The sequence below is a fragment of the Aulonocara stuartgranti genome (assembly GCF_965226115.1).
Source record: "Aulonocara stuartgranti genome assembly, chromosome: 22".
NCBI classification, from domain to species: Eukaryota; Metazoa; Chordata; class Actinopteri; order Cichliformes; family Cichlidae; genus Aulonocara; species Aulonocara stuartgranti.
Window position 1 is genome coordinate 38,522,018 of NC_138957.1, and position 25,907 is coordinate 38,547,924.

The 25,907-nt window shown below is 41.6% G+C and overlaps 2 protein-coding genes across 3 annotated transcripts; one reads left to right on the plus strand and one right to left on the minus strand.

Annotated features, from left to right (window-relative positions):
* Positions 1-397: 397 nt before the first annotated feature.
* LOC309699051 (saxitoxin and tetrodotoxin-binding protein 1-like) lies at positions 398-24,883 on the minus strand. Of its 2 annotated transcripts, none has more exons than XM_082521909.1 (6): positions 24,605-24,883; positions 24,037-24,182; positions 23,862-23,947; positions 21,824-21,964; positions 21,102-21,221; positions 398-518 (listed from the first exon to the last, which is right to left on the minus strand). In XM_082521909.1, the coding sequence occupies exons 1-6, from the start codon at positions 24,719-24,721 to the stop codon at positions 478-480; spliced, it is 651 nt and encodes a 216-aa protein (XP_082378035.1). In that variant the 5' UTR covers positions 24,722-24,883; the 3' UTR covers positions 398-477. The 2 variants fall into 2 exon arrangements, with proteins under 2 accessions (XP_082378035.1, XP_082378036.1); XM_082521910.1 differs by lacking the exon at positions 24,605-24,883 and adding an exon at positions 24,396-24,584.
* Positions 1,881-4,690, plus strand: LOC309698173 (uncharacterized protein; the record flags this gene model as incomplete). Its single annotated transcript, XM_082520477.1, has 2 exons — positions 1,881-2,081; positions 2,765-4,690. The coding sequence occupies exons 1-2, from the start codon at positions 1,926-1,928 to the stop codon at positions 4,688-4,690; spliced, it is 2,082 nt and encodes a 693-aa protein (XP_082376603.1). The 5' UTR covers positions 1,881-1,925.
* Positions 24,884-25,907: the final 1,024 nt, after the last annotated feature.

Consider the following 25,907-nt stretch of genomic DNA (forward strand, 5'->3'; position numbering starts at 1 on the left):
TCTTTTCTTTACAGTATGAAGCACTCTGACTGTAATTTGGTCACATATTGATAAAACTAAACTGAGGCGAGGGTTTTCTTTTTCTTTCTTCGTGTTCATGATTTCTCTGTCCTTCCTTCTCTTTTACATGGTCTCTGCTTTCTTTTCACACCTTTTACTCATCCGTTTCATTCATTTCCTATCTCCTTTTCTGCCTTTTATTTTTTCCTCCTTTCCTTTCTTGTAATTTTAACCTGATAAATCTGAATCCTGACTCTGACTTTGCCCTAAAAAGATCAGGCTTAAATATTTTAAGACAAAAATATCCCAATACACACACACACACACACACACACACACACACACTACTTCAACAGTATCCTCTGAAATCAAACACAACTGAAAGTTTGTGGTTACAGTTCAGTCTTTACTCTTCAGAGTGAAATAAAGTCATCAGATCAAATTCAAGATTCTGAACTAAAACTCGTCTCGTCGTCTTCAGGCGTCTCTCTCTTCTTCCTTCTTTTCAAGACAAAAATCTGCAGAAACACAGACAAGACTTGAGTCAGCAATTTGACCTGCCACACAGCTTTAGGGAGGCTTCAGCACCCCTAAAATAGGCCTAACGACACCACTGGCTTTACTCCACCTTCTTCCACGCAGGCCTGGACCAACAGCTGTCCCCACCAGGCATGTGCAGACGTGGGGGCAGAAGGGGCTTGAGCACCTGCCCCTTCCCTGATGGGTGGCCCAAGTGCCCTTTTTTTGAGGCAAATTTTTATAATTTTTTTTAAAAATTATTAGTATTTTTTTCATGTGTGTGTGTGTGTGTGTGTGTGTGTGTATGTGGAGTCCTGCCTGTACCCCTTAATAACAATGTTCCCTCTAAGCTGCACACGTGCGCAATTGCGCACTGCTGGCACGGTCTCTGCGCACAGAAAATCTGCGTTGTGCACAAAAATAATCTAACCTGAATTGAAATTAAAATTAAAATTTCAACAATTCTGTTTTGTAGTGTTAGTCAGTAAGTCACTGGCTGCTCCTGTATGTGTTTAGAACGATACCACCTTATCCCATAGTCCAGCCAATGATGCGATTCACATTCGTATATACGCAGCTAATCAACGTCGTTGATGACAGCGTCCTTATGTGCCGACACCGGTGTTTTAACTAGCAAAGCAGCGTGGCTGATGTGGAGTGAAGCCACGTTAATGACAACGTGGACAACCACTGGAGATGTGAGCAGGACAGACGGAACAACTGACGGACAAAGTGTGGACTTTATAGCAGTTTTAAATTGTGTTGATCGGCCACGTAAAACCAGAGTTATGATAAAATATCTGCAATGTTTGTTTTTCTTCCTGAATACTGTCGTTGTTTATTTACTGCAGGAAGAAACGGTAAAAACGGCGTTTTATAACGCTCGAAAGCACTCTACACCTGTGAGCAAAAACAAAACCAACCCCCCACGCTTTCCTATTGGTCGAAAAAAGTACCATGTTGACCAATCAAAAAATGATATGGCAACGTGGCATCTAGCTGTTAAGACACGGGGGGAAGTTTTAGGAGTGACGGCGGTGTTTTGTACGGAAGCGTAGAGCTGCCACCCAGGCAAAAGAAAAATACAAGTGTATCACGTTATAACGTGAAAGGTTTATTGTTCTAACAAGATACTTTTCCTGTTTGTACAATATACTATCATGTTTGTACAATATACTTTTCACGTTTGAACAACATAATATCACGTTATTACAATATACATAATTATCACGTTCGTACAATATAATTATCACGTTCGTACAATATAAATATTATATTGTACGAACGTGATAATTATATTGTACGAACGTGATCATATATTGTACAAACGTAAAAAAAAAATACCATTACAATAACATTTTTTATTGTAAGAACGTAAAACGTGTTGCATTCGGAAACCCAAATCCATGGTAGTTGTGGAGAGTGCACGCTCGTCAGAACTGGCACTTAACTTTGAATGCCCTGCTTTCAACATGGACACAAACACTGATAGCCCACTTCTGAGATTTCTTCGGAATCGTGGTGTACCTGAGGACTGTCTCTTACGAATGCTACAAGAACACGTAAGTGCACTCTTGAGGGGGAAACTTGTAAAACTCGCTTTTTACGAAGTTACAGCGTCTAAAAATGTGACATATTGCTAAGTTAGCAACCACAGCGGTTTTCGCTTCTCTCGCTTTGACTGCGTAAGGACGTAACGGTAGGCTGCATTGGTGTGGATCTTTAATATGGAATGGAGAATGTAAAACAAATTAACCCGCTGTATAAAACTGGGTCGTTGTATGACCACATGTTACTACTTAACCCGTATGCAGATTCCAGGTTTCTTAAATATATCGCTATATTATGTGATGCACAATGTTTCCTTGTTTATCTAAAAACAAATGAATTAAACTGTGTTTATATTGATATTTGTCTTCAATTAAAAAAAAACAGTGAGTTCAACCCTTTGTGCTCTGTGCAACTGAAAGATACGTGAATACTAATTTACTTTTTCAAAGGTGGGCGTTGTATATACTGTAATATTTCTATTAATAACATGTTAGAGAATCTCATTAATGTTGCTGCCATAGAGAGAGGAAAAGAATAAATGCTAAATATTGATGGCTGCCACTAAAATAATAACAGACAGTTATCAAAACACATGTGAAATTTACATACATTTTTTTAGTGAGGTACCTCATGTGGTGTGGCAGCAGGTATACCTTGTACTTCTGTATAGTAATAAATATCCCTGTTATTACAGATTGATGCCACAGTGATTGATTTCATGGACGACAAGACCCTGTCTGATTACATCCCAACATATGGTGACCGGATAGCTGCCAGACGGTTCTGCTTGGAAAACAGTGGTGCAAGTACTAAGGAATCAAGAAAAAACTCATTGCTCGAAAAATTGAAGGAAAAGATGGGAATCAATGAAAATGAGAAGAAACCTGATCATGAGGAGGCATTTGTTTCTAAGAGAAAAAGAACATATGCAAAAAACAACAAATGGGCTGAGAAAAAGACACGAAAAATTGAGTTAGGGTGGATCCATGAAGGTAAGCAAGTGAGAAAGCGCAGAGGAGGAGGAACAAGGACCTTTGATGTGCCCAAAGACTCCAAAAAAGCTGACATATTACAGTATGCTAAAGATCTTTTCTTTCCAAGTGGAAAAAGCAAATTTGGAAGATGGGAAGTGTTCAGTCATGACATATTAGACTATCAGGAAGAGGCCGTATTTGATGAAGATGTCACAGTTGGAGAACTCTATTCAGCACTTAAAATGGGAATGTTGAGATTTTACTTGTGCACAAGAAGATTTTCCAATGATGAAGATGATGAAGAAGTTTATGATAGAGGGAAAACACATGTAAACAATGTTACACAACTGACTGACTCACATCAAGGAGATGAAGAAGCTTCTCACACTGTTGTGATCTCATCATCAGAATCTAGGAATGCTGATGAAGATGTATTATTAGACACATCTGAGGTAATGATTGGACCCTACCTTGGAGAGCCTCTGCCTTGTCAACTTGATGACACTGTAATAGATGAACCATTCCTGCAGTTTGAGGAAGATGATCTGGTCATCACATCCATTACACTTCCTCCAACAAACACAGCAGTCAGTAGTCCAGAAACATCTATAAGCAATGAAGCAATAAGCTCTGCAGGATCATATGATGTTGTCTGTGTTACCATCAAACTTCACAGGGTTACTATTCTGGAGGAGATGATCAGCCAGTTCAAAGATCCAACACTCCTCATACACCCTCTAAAATACACCTACATTGATGAAAAAGGAGCTGACGCAGATGGCGTATCAAGAGATGTGTATGCTGCATTTTGGTCAGAGTTTGTGGACAACACAGCTGAAGGAGAGGAGTTCAGAGTGCCATCACTGTCTCCTAAATGGCAGGAAGAAGAGTGGAAATCCATGGGTAGAATTTTACTGAAGGGATTTCAAGACCATGGATATTTCCCTTGTCGCCTTGCTCCTGTTTTCACAGTGGCACTCATCTTCGGTGAGAATCAAGTATCAGATGATCTGCTGTTTGAAAGTCTTCTCTTTTACCTAAGTCAATCAGATAGGGATCTGATAACAAGGACACTAAAAGAAGATCTTTCAGATGAAGACAGGGATGAAGTGCTGGATCTCATGGATCGCCTGGATGTATCAGTGCTTCCAACCAAAGAGAACTTAAAAGGCCTTCTTCTGAAAGTCGCACACAAACAATTAATCCAAAAACCAGCATATGCCGCAGAGAAAATGTCCTTAGTTGCAAGCTACTTCCTAAAAGAAGCTTTTCAAAGCCCACAAGATGTCCTACAAATGTATGAGGATAAAAAGCCAAAAACGAGAAAGCTTTTGAAGTTGCTTACTGCCTCTCCCACCACTCAAGCAGAGAAGCAGAGCTTCAGATTTCTGCACCAGTACATCAGAGGACTTGACGATACAGGGCTCAGAAGGATGTTCAGGTTTCTTACTGGGTCAGATGTCATCTGTGTTGACAAGGTTGAGGTACTGTTCACGCCTGTGGATGGACTGGCACGACGACCTGTGGCACACACATGCGGCCCTCTTCTGGAACTACCATGGACATACACGTCCTACCCAGAACTACGAAATGAACTGAACAATGTTTTGGCTGCTAAAAGCTCTTATGAGTTCAGCATAGCTTGATTAAAGTCCATCATGTTTAAACCAAAGAATGAAAGGTTTGCACTAACAATGACTGGCTATGAAGCTCTAAAGTTTGTTAAACCCACAAACAGGGAACACATCATTGTATAAAAAAAGAAAGAGCTTAAATTTCAGGGAAGTGTTTTATTTCATATTTGAATTTATTTTCAAAAATTGTGGATAACATCAATTTGTTTCCACCATGAAAAATGTAAATTTCAGTTTAAATTTTCATACTTAAAAGTTTTACTAGTTTAAATGTTAACTAATTATGTTTAATAAGTTCATATGGTTAGCAGCAAGTGGTGAACTATGCTTATTATTAGTTCTTATCATGTGTCAAGGTCCTTTTCCACAGGTCTGTGGTGCAGTTTTGTAGGATACAAGATGTCTGCTAGAGGGGATGTTTTGTTTAGTAATAATTCAAAAGACTTAATATTAATTATTTTCAAGTATATTTTTTTTACCTTTCCACCAGTCATTTGTTTAGAACATATTTTAAGGGAATAACTTTGGAAGGCAATGTGTTTGATGCAATAGTTGACTGGAATAAAAGACAGAAAATTGGCACATAAGTTAAGTTTTGTAGTGTTTATCAAGAGTCCGTGTTTTCTTCTCCTTGAACACAAATAAAAGGGAGGTTAACATCTAACACTATTTGTTAATTATTAAATAATGCAGAATTTGTACATTTACCAGTTTACAAGAAACTGTTCGTGGATGAATAGCAGTTGCACAATGTGTTCAGTAAAATTGAAAACAATATTTCATGAATGATAATGTATAGGATCAGCAGTTTAAAAAATGTTTTTTTGACAGTCTTAAAACAGAAATCAGATATAATAGAAATTCCGTTAAAAAATAATTGGAAATGCCAAAAGGTTGGAGTACGCAGATTTGGTTAAATATATTTAGACATGCTTGCTTGCTACTATCTTGAACCGAAAATCCAAACAAAATAATAATGAATGTCTTTTCTATTGTTTATTGCACAAATAAAACATTGTACCCAAAAATATATGCGTAAAAATTCCCAAAGCCCAATTATATTTAGGTTTATAAGTCCTTCAGTATATAGGCTCTCAGGAAGAGATACAGTTCAATGGATTCATCTGCTGTGCTTGGTGGAAGTAAGAAGTTCTCTGACATTATAAGGCAACACAAGCTGAAAACGGTTTCATCACAGGTATAAGGTCCTCTCTGTTGACATTCTTGCTTACAAACATCCACTGCCTCCCAAGAAACCTCTTTCAGATGATCCTGTCCTCCAAAGAGATGAGGGATGGTGTACATGAGAATCGGACGTCCACTTGGAGCAACTGCATTTCTGCTTCTGCGTATTAGATGGGTGTTCCACATATGTGCAACTTGCTGCAGCTCTTCCTATTAAATATTAAAAATTAAAAAATCTCATATCAGTAAAAGAACACATTTCTCTTGGCTCAACATGTTACCCAAAACGGCGCTGGCACGGCTGGCAGCCTTAACCCAATTTCCCTCGGGATGAATAAAGTACGATCAATCAATCAATCAATCAATCAATCAATCAATCAATCAAAAGCACCACACAATGACAGTCGGAAAAACAGAGTTTATCAAAAATACTCAACAACAAGAATAACAGTGGTAGACACGTGATACTTTGGAAAATTTTAAGTAATTATTAAACGTGAATTGTTTTAGACAGTGCGATTCTGGCCAGTGAAATATGCATTTTTTTTCATATCCTCAACGGAGTGATAATAGGGATGGTGCATGGTAGGTGTTAAAGCAAACTTTTTATTCTCTCTCCGTGTCTCTCTTTCTCTCTAACACACACACACACACACACACACACACACACACACACACACTCACACAATGACTCATTAAAAGAATATAAATTGGTGGTTACATACCTCGATGACGTTCAGGCACGTAAACAATATGAGCTGCTTGTCCAAAAAACATCCAGAAAAGCAATCATGGTCTTTTAGTTCCTGAAGACGATTTATCCAGTGCTGAGCATGATGTCGTCTCAGAAAGGCCCACCAGCCTTCAATACGCTGATTGTGATTGCTGGATCCAGTAATAAAACAGTTTCTGACGTTCGGATCCATAGTCCAGCGCAAGAATCGTTGCATCTCGGCCATTATGACATTTTCTGTTCCCAAATCAGAGCGAATCCTAGCAGGTGTTCCCATCCTCTTTTCAACTTCTGCTATGAAATATCCAGCAATGACTTTGGGATCATTGTTTGTTGAATAGGCATGAAGCCAAATCATAACTCTCGAAAACCCATCAATAGCTCCATTTATACAGATTCCAAAAGGCTTCAGTTTGTCATAGGAGTCAACATGCCACATGAAATTTGGTCCAGGATTTACATACGTGCGTCGCATTAGGCGATTTCTGCGTCGTTGCTCAACACCGTAAGGGTCAAGATATTTCAGTAAATGTCTCACAGTACTCTGCGTGACAACATAACCTGCCTGAATGCAGTTCAGGTGATGTAGTTTGTATCCATGGAGCCTCCCATGTCCCTCCAGTTGATCAATAAGAAATCGTGCCACCTCAATCGGATCGGACTCATTCTTTCTCCTGTACAGTCCCATGCGTTTTAGGTTTCTTCTAAGTGTCCGCATGCTTATCACAATACTGTCCAAACTGCTCAATAACAGCAAAATCTCCCCAAGCATAAAATAGAACTTAATTAATTCCAATAAACGAGCCATTTTCTCGCACTCTGATCTGCACTGTCACCCACTTCACTATGTTTTACACTTCCGTATCTTTACAGCAATATATCATGCTCGAACAATAAAATATATGTTATAACGTGAAAATTTTATTGTTCAAACAATATAATTATCACGTTCGTACAATATAATATTTATATTGTACGAACGTGATAATTATGTATATTGTAATAACGTGATATTATGTTGTTCAAACGTGAAAAGTATATTGTACAAACATGATAGTATATTGTACAAACAGGAAAAGTATCTTGTTAGAACAATAAACCTTTCACGTTATAACGTGATACACTTGTATTTTTCTTTTGCCTGGGTGGCAGCTCTACGCTTCCGTAGTTTTGAGATGTGAGAGATTTGCAACGTTTAGCGCAAATTGCGTGTAGTTAGTGTGTAGTGTAGTCAATAGTTTTGTTGTGTATGTCAGAACAATGAGGCGACTGCTGAGTGTTACAAGTGTTACAGCAGTGATACATCTGCTGTTGTCAAGCCTGCAGGTATCAGGCTGTTGTTCTCCTTCATCTCATAGTGGACAGAAATTTCTTTTTGGAGTGGCACAAATAATTTGTGTGGCATCAGATTTGATGCAGAACAGCTGATTGTTCTGTAAATAGTTTGAAATGTTTATTTAAAAACACCTTGGCTGCATTAAAAAAAAAGCTGCAAAAAACTGAGTTACTTTTTTGAAGAACTATATAATTAATTGCCCAATATTGGTCATTATATACTATATTTTGCAGACAGAGAGTTACAGACTCTCTCCCAGACCACAGACTCATAATACAAGTCAGAGCTTTATGAAAAAAAGAAAAAGAAAGAAAGTTGTGTTTTTAAAATTGGAGTTCAAGTTATTTTTACTTCCAATAGTGTTAACATACTACACAGATCATGAACAAGACTTTTTACATTTTCATTGTAAGTGGGCTAAAGCAGTTAATTAAAAGTAGTCTAACATAAATGTAAATGCTGTAATTTGATTATTTTAATAAACCATGTAACTTGGATGGATTAGATGCTGGCGTGACCACAGTGCACACATCTGCTGTCGCTCACAGCGGTCCAAGGGACGCTCAGGGAGTTTGTGTGTTTGCTCAGACACATGAAAAATTAGAGGGAACATTGGTCAATAATAACATTTAGCTATTAATCATAGTTTTGCTAGATTAAAGGATCTGGCTTGCATCAGTCACATGACTACCATTACCCAATGATCGCCCTTGACAGCAGAGCGCACTGGTTACGAACCAGAAACGAGCTCGCAAAGTGCACGCGCATTTTTTCCGCCTGAGAGGTGTGAAACTGTAGGAGAAACAGACAAAATAACTGGGAGATGCAGACTGATGCATCAAAAACCAGTAAGTAACTGTACTGCGTACACTGTAGTCTATAGCACACAGCAGTATTAGCTTATTATGGACACATTGGTAAGTTGTTTTGTGGCAACTGACAATTTGAAACTAATGAGCGTGCTGTGTGTGCAACAGCGTGACAAACATTACCTGTCCTGTTATTAACTGCACAAGTAGTGCTGGTCACAGCTGCTAGCTGGGTAAGGCTGTCAGGGGTCTGTAGCTCTGTCACCGTTTTAGGGAACATGTTTAGTTTTAAAGTAAGTTACAGGTCTTTTCCTGCCTTTGTGGAGGACTTATATTTGACTGAACACTATCTAATATCAAAGTCAAAGTCAAAGTCAACTTTATTTGTCGATTCTGCCACATGTACAGGACATACAGAGAATAGAAATTGCGTTACTCTCAATCCCTAGATAAATAGCAAATGAACATTTAAATATATTTAAATATAAAAGTGATTAAAAATGCAAGTAAAATAATTAAAAAGTAAAAATTTAAATAAATACAATTTTACATATAACAAGAAAGCTATACAATATACAATATAATGGGTAAGTGACATTGAGTGTAAACCAGGCAGAGTAGTGCAAATAGGCAAATAGTGCAAATGGAGATTTAGTAGTGTACGGTAAGAGAAAGTGTAACAACAAAGTCTTATGAGGTAATGGCAGTCCAATGCTCCACAAAGTGACTGGTAACTGGTGCAGGCCAGTGAGTGAGTCAGAGAGTGTGTGTGTTTGTGTGTGTGTGACAGAGTTCAGTGAGACCGTGGAGGAGAGAGGGGAGAGGGGGCAGAATCGGGAGGGAGTTAAGCTTCCTGACAGCCTGATGGATGAAGCTGTCCTTCAGTCTGCTGGTCCTGGCCTGGAGACTCCGCAGTCTCCTCCCCGACGGCAGCAGCTTGAAGAAGCTTTGCATTGGGTGCGTGGGATCAGCCGCTATGCAAAGGGCTTTTTTAGTGAGACGGGTGCTGTAAATGTCCTGGAGGGAGGGGAGAGAGACACCAATGATCCTCTCTGCAGCTCTCACTATGCGTTGGAGGGTTCTATGACAGGACGCATTGCAGGCTCCAAACCACACAGTGATGCAGCTCGACAGGATGCTCTCGATGGTGCCTCTGTAGAAAGTGTGCATGATGGGGGCTGGTGCTCCTGCTCTTCTTAGTTTACGGAGAAAGAAGAGACGCTGCTGTGATTTCTTGGCCAGTGCTGTGGTGTTGTACGTCCAGGAGAGATCCTCTGTGATGTGCACACCCAAGAACTTGGTGCTGCTCACTCTCTCCACAGACGCTCCGTCAATGGTCAGAGGAGCATGTTGGGTGTGCATTCTCCTGAAGTCCACAACAATCTCCTTCGTCTTCTCCACATTCAGAGAGAGATTGTTGTCAGCACACCACGTGGCCAGGCGTCTCACCTCACTTCTGTAGTCGGTCTCATCCCTGTTGCTAATGAGACCCACCACCGTTGTGTCGTCCGCAAACTTGATGAAGAGGTTGGAGCTGTATGATGGAGTGCAGTCATGGGTCAGCAGAGTGAAGAGGAGGGGGCTCAGCACACATCCCTGCGGGGCCCCCGTGTTTAAAATGATGGTGCTGGATGTATTACTGCCAACCCGTACTGCTTGAGGTCTTCCGGTGAGGAAATCCAACAGCCAGTTGCACAGTGAGGTGTTGAGCCCCAGCTGGACCAGTTTTTGAATGAGCTGTTGGGGGATTATGGTGTTGAATGCTGAACTGAAATCTATGAACAGCATTCGAACATATGAGTCATTTTTGTCCAGGTGTGTGAGTGCCGAGTGGAGTGCAGTGGAGATGGCATCATCGGTTGAGCGGTTGGGCCGATACGCAAACTGGAAGGGATCCAGGGAGGGGGGCAGGACAGTCTTGATGTGCTGCATGACTAGTCGTTCGAAGCACTTCATCAGGATGGGAGTAAGTGCAACAGGACGGTAGTCATTAAAGCAGGAGGGAGATGACTTTTTTGGAACCGGAATGATTGTGGTGGCTTTATGCATATCCACATAATTATGAATGATTATAATTATGATATTAGGAAAAATCACTGTTTTAAAAATACATTGAGAAACAGATTATATTAGATTTATATTTCAAATAGGACAAAATGCTAATTTTACAGCAGCAACATTATTGTATCTCTACAGTTTAAACATTTAATAAAGTTTCTGCCTGCACAGAGAGGATAGTCAAACAAACTGAATCATCATAAATACATTATTTTATATTTATTACTTTATGTTTTATTCTTACTTTATTATTATTATAGCACTAGGAATAAATAATAAGGGAAGGATTCTGGATCAACACTATGATGCAAAGTTGTGGCCATAGTATATACAGTATTCTGGAGATAATTTAAAATGTCACTGTATGTGTGTGTGTGTGTGTGTGTGTGTGTTTTATATGTATAGATTTTTTTTAAATTATTACTCATGAAATATCATTTTCCAGATATGCACAGTAAGGACATGAGGAGGAAACAGTGACATAAGTGTAACAGAGTTAGAAAACACCTTAATGAAGTTCCTCAAAATTGATGTGCTTTGTGAATAGTTGGAGCCACCTGGTGGACAAATACCGAACTGCAACGGTTAAGGTTCCAAATTGCTGCACAGCGCATGCCTCAGCAAACGAAAAATACTCCCAAGCTGGTGGTAGGTGCTTGTGAGCGATGGTGTTGTCAATTTTGTATGTGTATTAGTGAAAACATTCTCATACTGGTAATTGTCAACATCTGTTTTGATTGTAAGCAGTACTAGCACATACCTGTACCCTCAAAGTTACAAGCATTTTGATGCATCAGTACTAACTTTCTTCCCGAGTAGAATTTTTAGTTAACATGCTAAGCTAATACTCGTTAGTTAGTTGGGTGCTTTTTGACTTGCACTTAGTTCAACACCTACGCCAGAATGCTGTTTATAGACTTCAGTTCAGCATTCAATACAATCCACCCCTCACAACTCATCAGGAAACTGACAGACCTGGGTATCAGTTCCCTCATCTGCAAATGGTTACTGAACTTCCTGACCAACCGCCCCCAACATGTCCGGCTGGATAACCACTGTTCATCTACAATCACGATGAACACCAGTGTACCACAAGGCTGTGTGATGAGCCCTTTCCTCTACTCCCGCTTCACCCACGACTGCAGACCTGCTGATGGTTCCAACACCATCATTAAGTTTGCAGATGACACCGCGGTGATTGGCCTCATCAGTGACAACGATGAGGCCGCCTACAGGGAGGAGGTGGATCGTCTGGCTGAGTGGTGCGACAGAAACAACCTGCTGCTTAACACCGAGAAGACCAAGGAGCTCATCGTGGACTACAGGAGGAATGCTGACCCACATCCACCCATCCACATTAAGGGGACGGCTGTGGAGCGTGTGAGCAGCTTCAAGTTCCTGGGATTCCACATGCAAATAGGATTCAAACCAGTCCAAAGCAGCCCCTGATATACCCACCCAGTCTCTCAGCCTATCTAGCAGAATATGATGGTCCACAGTATCAAAGGCGGAGGTCAGGTCCAACATCAACAGAACGGAGCATTCTCCTGCATCACATCTCATTAAAATGTCGTTGGAGACTCTAAGAAGTGTAGTTTCAGTAGAGTGAGCTCTACGAAAGCCAGATTGGAATTTATCCAGAATGCTGTATTCATCTAGAACAGCTATAAGCTGCTTAGCCACAACCTTTTCTAAAATCTTAGAAATGAACGGTAATTTTGAAATCGGTCTGTAGCTACTGAGAAGAGAAGCATCAAGCTTAGGTTTTTTTAACAGTGGGTGAATAACAGCATTCTTACAATAAACAGGGACCTGACCAGAAACCAGTGAGGTATTAATAATTGTGAGCACACAGGGACCAATAGACTGAAAGACATTTTTAAACAAAGATCCAGGTAAAATATCAAGAGAGCAGAAGGATGCTTTCATTGAATTAACCAACTTGACCAGCTCAGGTAAGGACACAGGTAAAAATCTTTCTAAAATTACAGGCCTAGCTTGAGTTGGAGCAGACAAGAGAGACACAGAAGGAGAGATACTGTTCCTCACGTTACTGACTTTTTCAACAAAGAAAGAAAGAAATTTTTCACAATCTTCATTTGATGAAATTGGGACAGCAAGTGGAGCAGGAGCAACAATATCACTAATGGTGTCGAATAGTACCTTAGGGTTACCTCTGCTCTTAGACACTAAGTCTGAGAAATAGGCCGCCCTCGCATCTCGAACTGAAGTGTTAAAAGAGACTAAAAGGTCCTTTAGATAAAGGAGATGGACATGCAAACGCGTTTTCCTCCATAAACGCTCAACCTTACGGCAGCAACGCTTTAAGAAGCGAATGCTGTCATTTAACCAGGGAGACGACTTTGAAACCGGAGCTAGTCTAACTTTGACAGGACAAACATTGTCTAAAATACAAAGACAATGATTATTAAAAGGATTTGTTAAAAAATGAACAACATCATAGGGAGATAAAACTAAATTAAAAGCATCGGAAAATTTAACAGCACTAGAGGAAGTTAAGATGCGAGAGCTAACCACGTGTCGAATAGGAGAGAAGGACAAATGAAAAGACAGATTAAAAAGAATACAATGATGATCCGAAATAAAAATGTCCTCAGTACAAATAAAATCAATGTTTAAACCTAAAGTAAAAACAAGGTCCAGTGTGTGTCCTTTGGTGTGTGTGGGACCAGACACATGCTGAGTAAAATGAAAAGAATCCATGACGCTAAGGAAACCTCTGGCAAAGAGGTCAGAGTCATCATCAACGTGTATATTAAAATCCCCGACTATAACCAGTCTGGACAGCTTCAAAGTCGAGGATAAAAAGTCACTGAACTCCTTTAAAAACATAGTGTTTAGGCCAGGTGGACGATACACTACAGCGCAGTAAAATGGATCTTTATTTCCAATTCTAACCAGCTGTAGTTCAAAGGATGAAAAATGTCCAACCAACACTGCGCGACAGTAAAACCGGCTTCCAAACACCGCAGCGACACCTCCTCCTCGACCCGACGTCCGAGGCTGGCTGATGAATGAGTACCCACTCGGACAGAGTTCAATGAAGGATGAAAAGTCACCATCGCGCTGCCAGGTTTCGGTTAGAAATAAGAAGTCCAGTTTCTTGGAAAGAATAAAATCGTTCAGCAGGAACGTTTTATTAGTCATTGATCGAGCGTTGAAAAGCGCCACTCTCAGCGAAGTAGAAGACATATTATTAACAGAAGCGGCCCGATTTAGGGGACGAAGAAACAGAGAGTTTGATCCGCGACGTTCATAAATTCCACTCACCGCGGGGATGGAAGGCCAAACAACAGGAGAGTCTGGATGAACACTCCTGAGGTAGCGCCGTCTCATAGATCCAGGCACAGTTAGTCCCCGCTTCCAGAACAGTCTGAGTTTTACCTGGACACCTGCTCTTTTCCCTCTCCTTCTCCGTGACTTGCGCGGACACAGAAAGGCGCCACTGATGACACCTAACGAAGATCCAGACACCGGTGTCGGCAGCGGAGGATGGAAAATACCGCAGGAGGATAAGGCATCTTGACTTATCATAGAGGATCGGATGGATAATAGCGTCAGGCGATCATAGACAAGGGCAGCCAACACATTAGTGACAAAAAGCGAAAGCAAAAAGGCCGAAAAAAACAGCACAGAGAAACCACGGCCGGCAGCGGCAAAGCCAAACACAGGCGCCATCATACCGGAAGTCCAGCGTCTCAGTGCTGTCCTTTCTACATGGGCATATCACACCACATGCACCATAGACTCTCAGAACAGCAACAACTACATAAGGAGCTGTGTGAGGCTGTGGATCCCTCAGCAGCTGGATTACAAAGAGCACAGGTAACAATAACACCTGTACCAGTTGTTGCATTGCAGAGATATTCAAGTATAAAAACAATAATAAACACAATGTTTTGGTTCTATAACAGTTTCTATTATTACTTTATTATGGATTGGGTGCAGGAGTTTTTGAGTGTGGATAATTAAAGAACAGATTAATACAACAGCAAATTGTGCCTTGTTCTCAGATGGACAGCAAGTGGAGAGTAATAGATGAGATGATGAGATGAAGGAAGAGAGGCAAAGAGTGAGTCACAGGCAGAGTCTAGTTTTTTCTCACAGTTTGTTGCCTTATAGTTCCACGCACTGTCACCAATCTTTGAATTATATTATTATCTCATAACACTTGATCAGCTCCCATCTCTCCTGTGGACTCTTTAACGTCTACAGCCTCAGATCAGTGGAGCCCTGCCCTCCAGCACTATCATCAGCAGGAGCAACATTGTACCCATCAGGTAAAACATGGCCTACGTTTGCTTTGTCCCCACCTGATGACAGTGATATAGTATGATAAGATTCCATATTAGATTCTAGATGGAATGTGTGTTGTTGTTATTCAGCCTGGTTCTATGTGCCCCTTTTTTTAAACTTTGAGCACCCGCTCCTTTAAACATCTCTACACAGCCCTGGTCTCCACAGATGAGGGACCAAACCACATCATCTGACAGGATGGTGTTTCTGAAGTTTTTGTTTCGATTTTATTTGATTCGTATTTGTTAGAACAATAAAGAAGCTCAGTCTAATGAAATTGATTCATTGCAACACTACTGAGTCATTGATTTTTGCTTTTATGATTTTCATAGGAAGGCTTCTGCTCTGATTCTGTGTTTTTGGGTCATGGCTTTATTGTTAGTCTCAATACTGACAGTCAACTCTCTCTAAACCAGACTCTCAACTTCAGGTTCTTAAACACACTCAGATAAAAACGTGCATTACACATGTCATGTTACTGTTCAAAACAAAACGATCCCTGCCAGTGCCACTTCCTTCACTCAGAGACGTCATCAGATTTTGATAATAAAATGGTGAGCTATGAAATAAAATCACAGTGAAGTTCATGTAGCACAGAGATGAATGTTTAATGTTGATTAATGAGAGACTCAGCAGCAGATCAGAATCAAGCAGAAGAACATTTAGACATTTTCTGCATCAGCACACGAAGATATGCATATTCAGTCTGAGCTGCTAGAGCTTTACAGCTGGGCTTCATTCACTGCTTTCAGGAACAAGTTGTACATAGAAAATCTATCACACTGAAAATTATTCTGAGGAAATGGTTCAGCTGATTTTCAACCATTTTTGCAAATTTCATCAGAGCACCTGTAAAAATAACTATCTTAGTATTACTAATTAGGGGTATGCCATATCACATCATTCACGATTCATGATGATTCATGGTGGCCGGGTCGCGGGTGCAGCAGCCTAAGCAGAGAAGCCCAGGCCTTCCTCTCCCCAGCCACCTCCTCCAGCTTGTCCGGGGGAACACCCAGGCGTTCTCAGTCCAGCTGAGAGATATAAACTCTCCAGGTTGTCCTGGGTCTGCCCTGGGGCCTCCTCCCAGTGGGATATGCCCGGAACACCTCACCCAGGAGGCATTCTGGTCAGATGCCCAAACCACCTCAACTGGCTCCTTTCGATGTGAAGGAGCAGCAGCTCTTCTCTGAGCTCCTCCCTGATGGCTGAACTTCTCACCCTATCTCTAAGGTGAGAGGCCAGCCACCCTTTGGAGGAAGCTCATTTCCACCGCTTGTATTTGTGATCTCGTTCTTTCGGTCACTACCCACAGCTTGTGACCATAGGTGAGGGTAGTGAGGGTTGTATGGGATCTAATGGCCCGTAGCAATGGGCCAGACACCCCATACTCCCGCAGCACCTACCACAGGACACCCAGAGGGACACGGTCGAATGCCTTCTCCAAGTACACAAAACACATGTAGACTGGTTGGGCAAACTCCCATGTCTGTGAAGGTTCTCAGTCATCCAGGTCATCGTAGTCAAAGGAGCTTGCAAAGAAAAGCGTCTGGACTTCTTTAAGTTGCTTGAAGACGTTTCACCTCTCATCCGAGAAGCTTCTTCAGTTCTAAGGTCAAATGGTGGAGAGTCCCAGATATAAACCTAGTGGGAGTTTCCCCCCACAGAGGGACAAAAGGACCCCCTGATGATCCTCTAATCGCCTGAGCCAAGGTGTGAAATTGGGTGTGGGTCCCAATCAGCCAGAGTTTCGGGTGTGTTCATTGTGAAACCTGGCCCCACCTTATCATGCGAATTCCTGAGGTCAGATGGCCCAGGATGTGAGTGGGCGTTAAGGCGTCTGGGAAGGGATCTCAAAACTGGATTATAGATGGCAGAGACTTGGTGTCGTAAACCCCGCCTCTGTTCAAAGATGGTCGCTCACAGTGGACATAGATGGCTTCTTTCACTCCTCTTTCAAACCATCTGTCCTCTCTGTCCAAAATGTGAACATTGGCATCCTCGAAAGAGTGTCCTTTATCCTTTAGATGCAGATGGACTGCTGAGTCTTGTCCTGTGGAGGTGGCTCTTCTGTGTTGTGCCATGCGCTTGTGAAGTGGCTGTTTGGTCTCTCCAATGTAGAGGTCTGAGCATTCCTCGCTGCACTGTACAGCATACACCACATTGTTAAGTTTGTGTTTTGGCGTTTTTTCTTTTGGGTGAACCAGTTTCTGTCTGAGCGTGTTGCTGGGTCTGAAATACACTGGGATGTCATGCTTGGAGAAAACTCTCCTGAGTTTCTCTGATACACCGGCTACATAGGGGATGACAATGTTGTTGCGTCTGTCCTTCTTATCCTCCCTCGCTGGTGTCTGGTCTTCTTTTCTGTGCCTCTTTGCTGACTTTAAGAACGCCCATTTAGGATAGCCACACGTTTTGAGTGCTTCCTTTACATGTGTGTGTTCCTTCTTTTTTCCTTCGGGCTTAGAGGGAACATGTTCTGCCCGGTGGTGTAGGGTCCTAATTACTCCAAGTTTGTGTTCCAGAGGGTGATGGGAGTCAAAAAGGAGGTACTGGTCCGTGTGTGTGGGCTTCCGGTAAACTTCGATGTTGAGTTTGCCGTTCTCTTCAATGTGCACAGCGCAGTCCAGGAAAGGCAAACAGTCGTCCTTTGTGTCTTCCCTGGTGAACTTGATATTTTTATCCACAGCGTTAATGTGCGCAGTGAAGGATTCCACTTCTTGTGTCTTGATTTTGACCCAGGTGTCGTCCACATATCTGTACCAGTGGCTGGGTACTCTTCCTTTGAAAGAGCCAAGAGCCTTCCTTTCCACTTCCTCCATGTAAAGGTTGGCTACAATAGGTTACACGGGGGAGCCCATGGCACAGCCATGTTTTTGTCTGTAAAAGCCTTCATTGTACTTGAAATATGTAGTGGTGAGGCAGAGGTCTAACAGTGTGCAGATCTGATCGGGTGTGAAGTTGGTCCTGTCCTCCAAGGAGCTGTCTTCTTGTAGTTGTTTTCTGACAGTCTCCACGGCCTCCGTGGTGGGTATGCAAGTGAAGAGAGAGACTACATCAAAGGACATCAAACTCCCATGCACACTTTATCCTTGAGAGGGTAAAGAGCTGATCCTGTGTTCCACGACCAGGACGAAAACCGCTTTGTTCCTCCTGTATCCGAGGTTCAACTAACGGACAGACTCTCCTTTCCAGCACCCTGGCATAGACTTTCCCAGGGAGGCTGAGGAGTGTGATTCCCCTGCAGTTGGAACACACCCTCCGCCCCCCCCGGCAAAGTAGATGTATGCCATACTTCGCGGAAAATGACCAGGCTGGCCTAGAACTCTTTACAAGAGAAAAGGACCCAAAAGGACCCATTTTTCACAATAAAGTTATTGCACTCAAAGCTACCGTGTATTTTTCTGTATTTTGTCATATCGTGAAATTTAGTGCTATCGTGAGAATACACTGATAATATTTAATCACTCATCATAATATTGTGATATTATGTGTGGGCAATATCACCCATCCTAGTTTTATTACTATTTTCTGCAATTGTCTTCAAATGTTATATTTTCCTAACTCGTCTATTAATGACAGTACAGGGTAGGGTGAAAACAGGTCCATTGTTGTTGATATCATGATGTTATAATTAGAGATGGACCGATCCGATATTACGTATCGGTATCGGTCCAATACTGACTCAAATTACTGGATCGGATATCGGCGAGAAATAAAAAATGTAATCGATCCATTAAATATCAAAAAAGCACCTCACAAAACTTGCTACATGGCGTAACTCGGCTCATAACCGTAGCACCTCGCAGCAGTATGCATCACGTGATAGAGCGGCTGTGTGTATTTGTAGCCTCACCAGCATTTCATCTCCGAGGAAGTTATCCCAGAGAGAAGTAAAGCAAGTGTGTAAGTTCATCTCTGAATGTTTGTAAAGCATTCCAGTGTTAAGCTTAACAGATATATGGAGCGACTGCCTCTCTCTCTCCTGATGCTACTTCAATCGTGAAACTGCTTAATGATCAGCTGATCGGCTTTTGTGTCGCGACTCCGTCTGTCTTCTTTGTTTTTGGCCCACTTCTCACCAGAAAGAGGAAACCAGCGGCTGAACAACAGCAGCACTTTTAAGCTTGATAAGCTGTTGTTAGAATTTATTTAATATTACTTTCTACACCAGGATCTTTTTCTACAGCTGACGGCTGGTAACTATGCAGGGGCAGATCTAGCAAAGTTTAGCCAGGTGGGCGATAGGGCATGAACAGGGAAAAGGGGGCACAAAGACATAATTTTCTTTCTTATTCTCATTTAAAATTTCTAGCTTTTAATAAATAATTATCTGACTCTTACACCCAAAGTTTTAATCTGATGTAAAATATATAGAAGTCCATTACTGTATATAGTAACTGTTAAGTCTAATATACCCTAGTAAGCTATAGTACTTTTTCCTTTGGGAAAGTACCATCTGTGAATTTTGCAATTCTGTTGAAGAAAGACGTTGAATCTATTTAATTATTCTTGAAAAAATAATTTATTTCTGTGCATTTTTCCCCCTGCATCAAATTAAATTTGATTACATCGATTAAGCATCATGAGGTGGAGGGTGGGGGGTGGTTCCCTATTTTTTTTTGCTGGGAACTTGCAACCCTATTAGTTAGGTTGCTTAATATTTCTGCTAAGTACTCTTTAAAATACCAGAATAGGGAGGATGGAGTAGGTTTAAGTTTATTAGATTGATCAGTATTGCTGAACTATGAAATATTTTGGGCGCAGTGTATTTTTTACATACAGGTATAACAGAATAGCTTTAGTGTTGTTATTTATTTAAACTTGAGTATAAACATATACAAAATGCAGCAAGATATTAAAAAAACGTTTTATTGATTAAAAAAACACACTATATCGGATTCATATCGGTATCGGCAGATATCCAAATTTATGATATCGGTATCGGACATAAAAAAGTGGTATCGTGCCATCTCTAGTTACAATGTACTCACACAGAGGCAGTTCATCAACAGTACTGTCATTGCTGCAGCAGAAAGAAGATGAAGAGGTCATTTTATGTGACAAATTGGTTTGGCCATAATGAACACCATGTTCGAACATAAGAGTGTCCATAAGTGCACATGGCACCAGGACGCTCTGGGCCGCAGGTCAATGATCGATTTTGTAATCGTATCACCAGACTCGAGTGTCTAGTCATATTCTGGATATGTAAAGAGAGGGGCTGAGCTGTCAACAGATCACCACCTGGTGGTGAGTTGAATCAGGTGGAGGGGGAGGACGATGGACAGAGATGGTGCGCCTAAACGTATAGTGAGGGTGTGCCCCGGTCTCCGAGATCTTTATCGTACACCTCCGGCAGAGCTTCAGCAGCATTCTGAGGGAGACTGCGGACATTGAGTCCGAATGGACCATGTTCCGCACCTCCATTGCCGAAGCTGCTGCACTGAGCTGCGGCTGAAAGGTGGTTGGTGGCTGTCGTGGTGGTAACCCCCAAACCAAATGTTGCCTGTTCTGACAGGGTCCTGCTGTTGTTGCCTCCCTATCTCTCTCTTTTTCCTTTGACCGTTTCTCTTTGTGTGTGTGTGTGTGTGTGTGAGAACTCTTGTTCTCGCCAGCTACACCTGCCAACAATCACCTGCTGCTGATGAGCCCATTTTCTGTGCCCTATTTAACAGGGTGGCTGAACCTTATTTGATGCTGGATTGTTGTGTAGCATCAGTCAGTGAACCCCGGCTCGTACAACTCTGAAAAGTAAGAAGTTAATCATTTTGTTTTGTCTTCTGTTCAGGAAACTTTTGGAGTGGTGTTTATGTGCGTGTGCCGGCTGACTGGATCACACCCACAAAATGAGAAAATGTAACTCAAACCCCGTGCAAGGCAGTTTCAAAGAAACTGCAGAAAATGGCATTATTCACACTAACACCACTAACCCTTTCAACAGGTAGTGTAAATGCTAGCTAATTTCCAGATTTTCTCTCTCACCTGCCTTGCCATCATATATGAAGGTTGTCTCAACATTGAACTTGAGGCACTCTGCCAGCTTCCTGTGGATGCTCTCACCCGCCTTCAGCTCATCAGTGTCCGTATGCTTCCCTTCTTTTCCTGAAAGGCAGAGAAAAACAATTCAAAGCACTGAAAAAAAAACAAAAAACTTGGGGTCCACCATCCACGGAGAGTGCAGTCAGGGTGGGCTGGGTGGAGTTGAGCGTCAGGAGTGACTTGTGACAGAAAGATAGCAACAAGAGCAAAGGGGAAGGTTTGTTATTCACGGTGCTCTTGCATTTGGAGTTAGTTTTGTGGTCTAGTTCCTTTTCATGGCTTTTTCAGAAACATTCAAGGCTTTTCACAATACTGTAGCTTCATGAGAACACTTTGTGGGGCACCTGCTAAATTCAGTGTGTTGAGTTCTGCTTTGTGTTTTCCATTTCAGAAGATTGTCCCCTTGGTCGATATGATCCTGTTGAACTCTCAGCTCTAAAGTTTCTGAAACTTTCATTATTATTAGGATTTGCTCATTTAAAAACAGTCAAATTCTTTCAGATGTTCCTTTTTTCAGTGAGAATTTCTTTCAGGGCACTGTCTGTGTTTCACTTGGTATGATGTGATGCTGCGTGCACAGTGGACACTTCTGCCTCCTGTTTGCATGAGTTTTCTGTTCAGTTTCTCACTGATGACTCTGTAAAGTTAGGGTGTTTCATTCTTACTGTAGATGAGCAACAGCCTTCCTGGAATTCCCTGAAAGACGCCGCTGTAGACAACGGTCAGACAGTCTGCACAGCCCTGGTAAACATCTGCTCGGCCCTGATCATTGTATGGAGACACCAACCCGCCAAACTCCATAACTCCTAATGGGAACACATTTAAAAAAATCATTAACATCTCACCACAATAATGACTAACAGTTGAGACCTCGTTGGAAGATTTTGTTTTCCTCTTTAAGTAGTTCCCTGTCACGGTCCGCTGTGACGGACCGAGTGGAGAATGCGTGTAATGGACCCAGGTGCGTACACGAGTGAGCAGACGGGAGTGAGCTTTAACAGAAGGCGAGCCTTTAATGAAAACAAGGTGTACAAATACAGCAGGGATAACGTGGCTAAACAGAAACCTAAACTGGGAACAAACGATGGTGAGGCTATGGCTTGGAAGACAATAGACCAGGCATGGAAACATGGAGGGTGGGAACACAGACGACGCAACACAGACTGTAAGAAACACAGAGACTAAATACACATGAGGGATGATCAGGGAAAGTGGCCACACATGGGAACGCAGCTGACACACATGAACTTAACGACAGGACAGGAGGAGTGAAACTGAATACACTGACAGTGAATGCAGGCCTTCAAAGTAAAACAGGAAACATGAAACATGAGACATGAACCGGGGAGACGTAGTACAGGGGGAGGTGACAATACTGACAGCATGAACTTGACAGTACAAGACGCACAGACATAAACACACGAAGGGCAAGGGAGACGTAATGCAAGGGTGATATATACAAATGGCTGGACTACCTTAATGAACCTAAACAATCAATAAACATCAAAATAGACTAAAAACAAAACACCGGGTCGCACGACCCAGGACCATGACAGTTCCCCATGACTGATGCTGTTAGGTTTTGTATTGTTGATTGTCATTTATGCTTAGAAACATTTACTCATATATGCTTAGAAGTATATAATCATTTGTAGATTGAAAGAATGTCTCATGAGGGGAGTGCGTTCACTCCTCTAAAGAGTGTTCTGGCATAGATCACCTCCTAGCTTGCTGATATATGGGTTACCAAACACACGTATATCTCTTTAAGTATAAGAGCTCTTTGTTCAGATAGATCTGCTAGACGCCTGGCACCAGCTAGCACCAGAGTCTTCACAGGGTCACATCTTGACCCTACACACACACACACACACACACACACACACACACAGGCAAGGTACTCTTTGTGTGTATGTAGACGTCATATGTTAATGAACCTATGCAGATTCATGTAACCTCAATAAAAGAGCAGTGTTACGGGAGAACGGACGAGAGCAACTGGGGTCAAGCGAAGGAACGGCGCCTGTCCGGTTTTCTCTCCCGTGCACGAGAAACATGAAGAAGCTTGCCTACTTGTGTCTTGCTTTGCTGTGTAATTATATTGTCCTCAACGTTCCAGCAGATAGGTTCAAGCTACAAACCTATCAGATGCTACAGACAGACAGGCGTCCCCCTAAAAAAAAGTTCTGTAGTTTAGTTTGGAGATCAGAAACTCCAATTTCTGCCTTTTTTAAGTACAAATTTTGTAATATACAAAAGGGAATTTTAAAAGAAAATTTTCCTGTGGTTGAGGTTTTACCAATATGTCAACATTCTGATCTCTAAAAACCTAACTGACAACTTTAATTACCTAACACTTGATAAATAAAAAGTGGAAGTTTAAAAAAAAATCCTTTTCACAAGGTTCTGGTCTAACTCTCTTGGCCACTGGTATGTTAGCTACCTTGTGGCCATACTGAGAACATTGCTGTGCTCTGTGGTGTTATCTCAGTAGGTCAGACATCATGGTAGCAGTGTTAGTGTTTGTTTTTTCTTTTTATTGCTGTGAATCATCAGAACAAACCTCTCACTTCCAACCAAAATCAAACAACATTAGGAAAGTTGTTTTTATACTTTGAAAAATCTTTTAATTACATTTCTCTGGCTGCTTTCACATCCAAATGTCTTAATAAAAGGTCTAGTCTGGGCCTGTTTTGGACTTACCAGGGCTGTCCAGAACCATGCTGTGGTTGGAAGTCTCGGGATCAGGAATGGACATGTTGACTTGAAACACAAGACATTTTCCAGAGCTGTAAACAAAATAAATAAAGTAAAAAAAACTTTTGCAGAAAGTAAGCAGGTACTGAACTGCTGTTTGTCCTCAGTTTGACAAACTTACACTATGTTTCTCTCGATGAACAGAAAGGTTTCATTGTTGAATGCCTCCTTCATCTCCATCAGGGAGCTGTTGGCATGCTTCACCAACCTCAGACCTGCTGGATAATCTGAGAACGCTTCCACCAGAACCCATCGTGACTCAAACACCTGTGAGGAGGAACTAGGGTAAACCCACAAGCATTTGTTTTCTGGATTTATTACAGTTTCCTAATATTACTTGAAATGTAGGTAAAGTAGAACCGTGTGGTAGCATCTGCCCTTAAACTGCATAGGAGATACAAATAATACTGCAAATACTTTTTAATGTAATGAATACCTTGAAGACATTTTAAAGAAAGGAAAAACATTTAACCTTCTTACGCTGTAATTGCCTTGACTGTATGCTTTTTTTCCAGAATGCATTGAATGTTCATAGTACTTAAAACTCTATTTTTAAATTAGCCTTAATTGAGCAGATTTTTGCACAGCAGACCGAAAAATTACCAAATATATTTTTGTAGCCTCCTTTCACTGTAAAGAGGTATCAGTCAACAAGTAGTGACTTGGCAGATGTTTCTGTGAGTTCCCACCTTGTGCAGTACCTCCTGTCGCAACTTCGGTGGGAGGTCACATTCCTTTGCGGCAGCTTCAGCACTGCAGCTCTGCAGAATCAGAGCCAGCAGAAAAACTCTGAACAAAAGCTGCATCCTGGATCAGGAGGGCCTGCTGTGTTTGTGAGATCTGGAGGGAAGAAGCTCTGAGGTAAACTCGGAGAGAGGCGTCTCATGAAGACTGCAGACTGAGCACAGCTGGTCCAAAGAGTCTGTTTGCTTTTTTATAGAAGATAAACTGAACTCTGAACTGCAGGATGCAGCAAACCACACACTGCTGTAAATATTATGTTCAGCACTTACACATGTATTGATTTGCGTTTGGTTTTTTTTACTGATAGTACTGCTGTAAATATTACTATTATTACTTCACATTTTTACAAGCTCATTTATTTTATTTAGCAGCATGTTTCCCACTTAGCTGCATCACACCTACTCTGTCAGTGTTTGAACTGACCAGTTCAATTCAGTTTCATTTATACAAATCACAACAACAGCTCCTCAAGGTGCTAGGAGAGTGTCAATGGAAAACTGTACTGAGTAGTCAGTATAAGCTTTTAGTGATATAAGTTTATTGATGATAGAATACTGCATGATGACCTTTTCCTTGTTTAGAACTGATTGTTCTTTTCATTGCTCAGAACTGATTGTTCTTTATGAAACGTGTTCTGATATTTGTATCTGAATCTTTCCACAGCGATAGTAAGAAGTTGAACAAGCAGTTCTGACCTTGCACAAACACACACACACACACACACACACACACCAAAGCACACAGACAGACACTGTGAGGTCTGTAGTGCAAAATTTGAATCTCAGAGCTTTGTATCTCTCTCTCTCTCTCTGTCTGTCTTTCTCTCTGTCTCTCTCACACACACACACACACACACACACACACCAAAGCACACAGACAGACACTGTGAGGTCTGTAGTGCAAAATTTGAATCTCAGAGCTTTGTATCTCTCTCTCTCTCTCTCTCTCTCTCTCTCTCTGTCTGTCTTTCTCTCTGTCACACACACACACACACACACACACCAAAGCACACAGACAGACACTGTGAGGTCTGTAGTGCAAAATTTGAATCTCAGAGCTTGGTGATTTGTCTCCCTCCAGTGGCCCACTGCAGGTATGATGAGGGTTAACGTATAGGGTTAGGGGGTAATAGCCAGTAGTTGACGGAATAAAATGGAATAACTGGGAAAGTAAGTGTCGTAGAGGGATGAAAGTGGTATCTACGGGGGGGGGGGGGGGGGGGGGGTCCTCTGGACACCCTGGTGAAGA

Coding starts and splice junctions, on each gene's coding strand:
- LOC309699051 (XM_082521909.1), bottom strand. CDS start 24,721: ATGCAGCTTTTGTTCAGAGTTTTTCTGCTGGCTCTGATTCTGCAGAGC. Junction 23,948..24,036: donor TTCATCGAGAGAAACATAGT/GTAAGTTTGTCA, acceptor TTTTGTTTACAG/CTCTGGAAAATGTCTTGTGT. Junction 21,222..21,823: donor AAGGCTGTTGCTCATCTACA/GTAAGAATGAAA, acceptor TCTGCCTTTCAG/GAAAAGAAGGGAAGCATACG.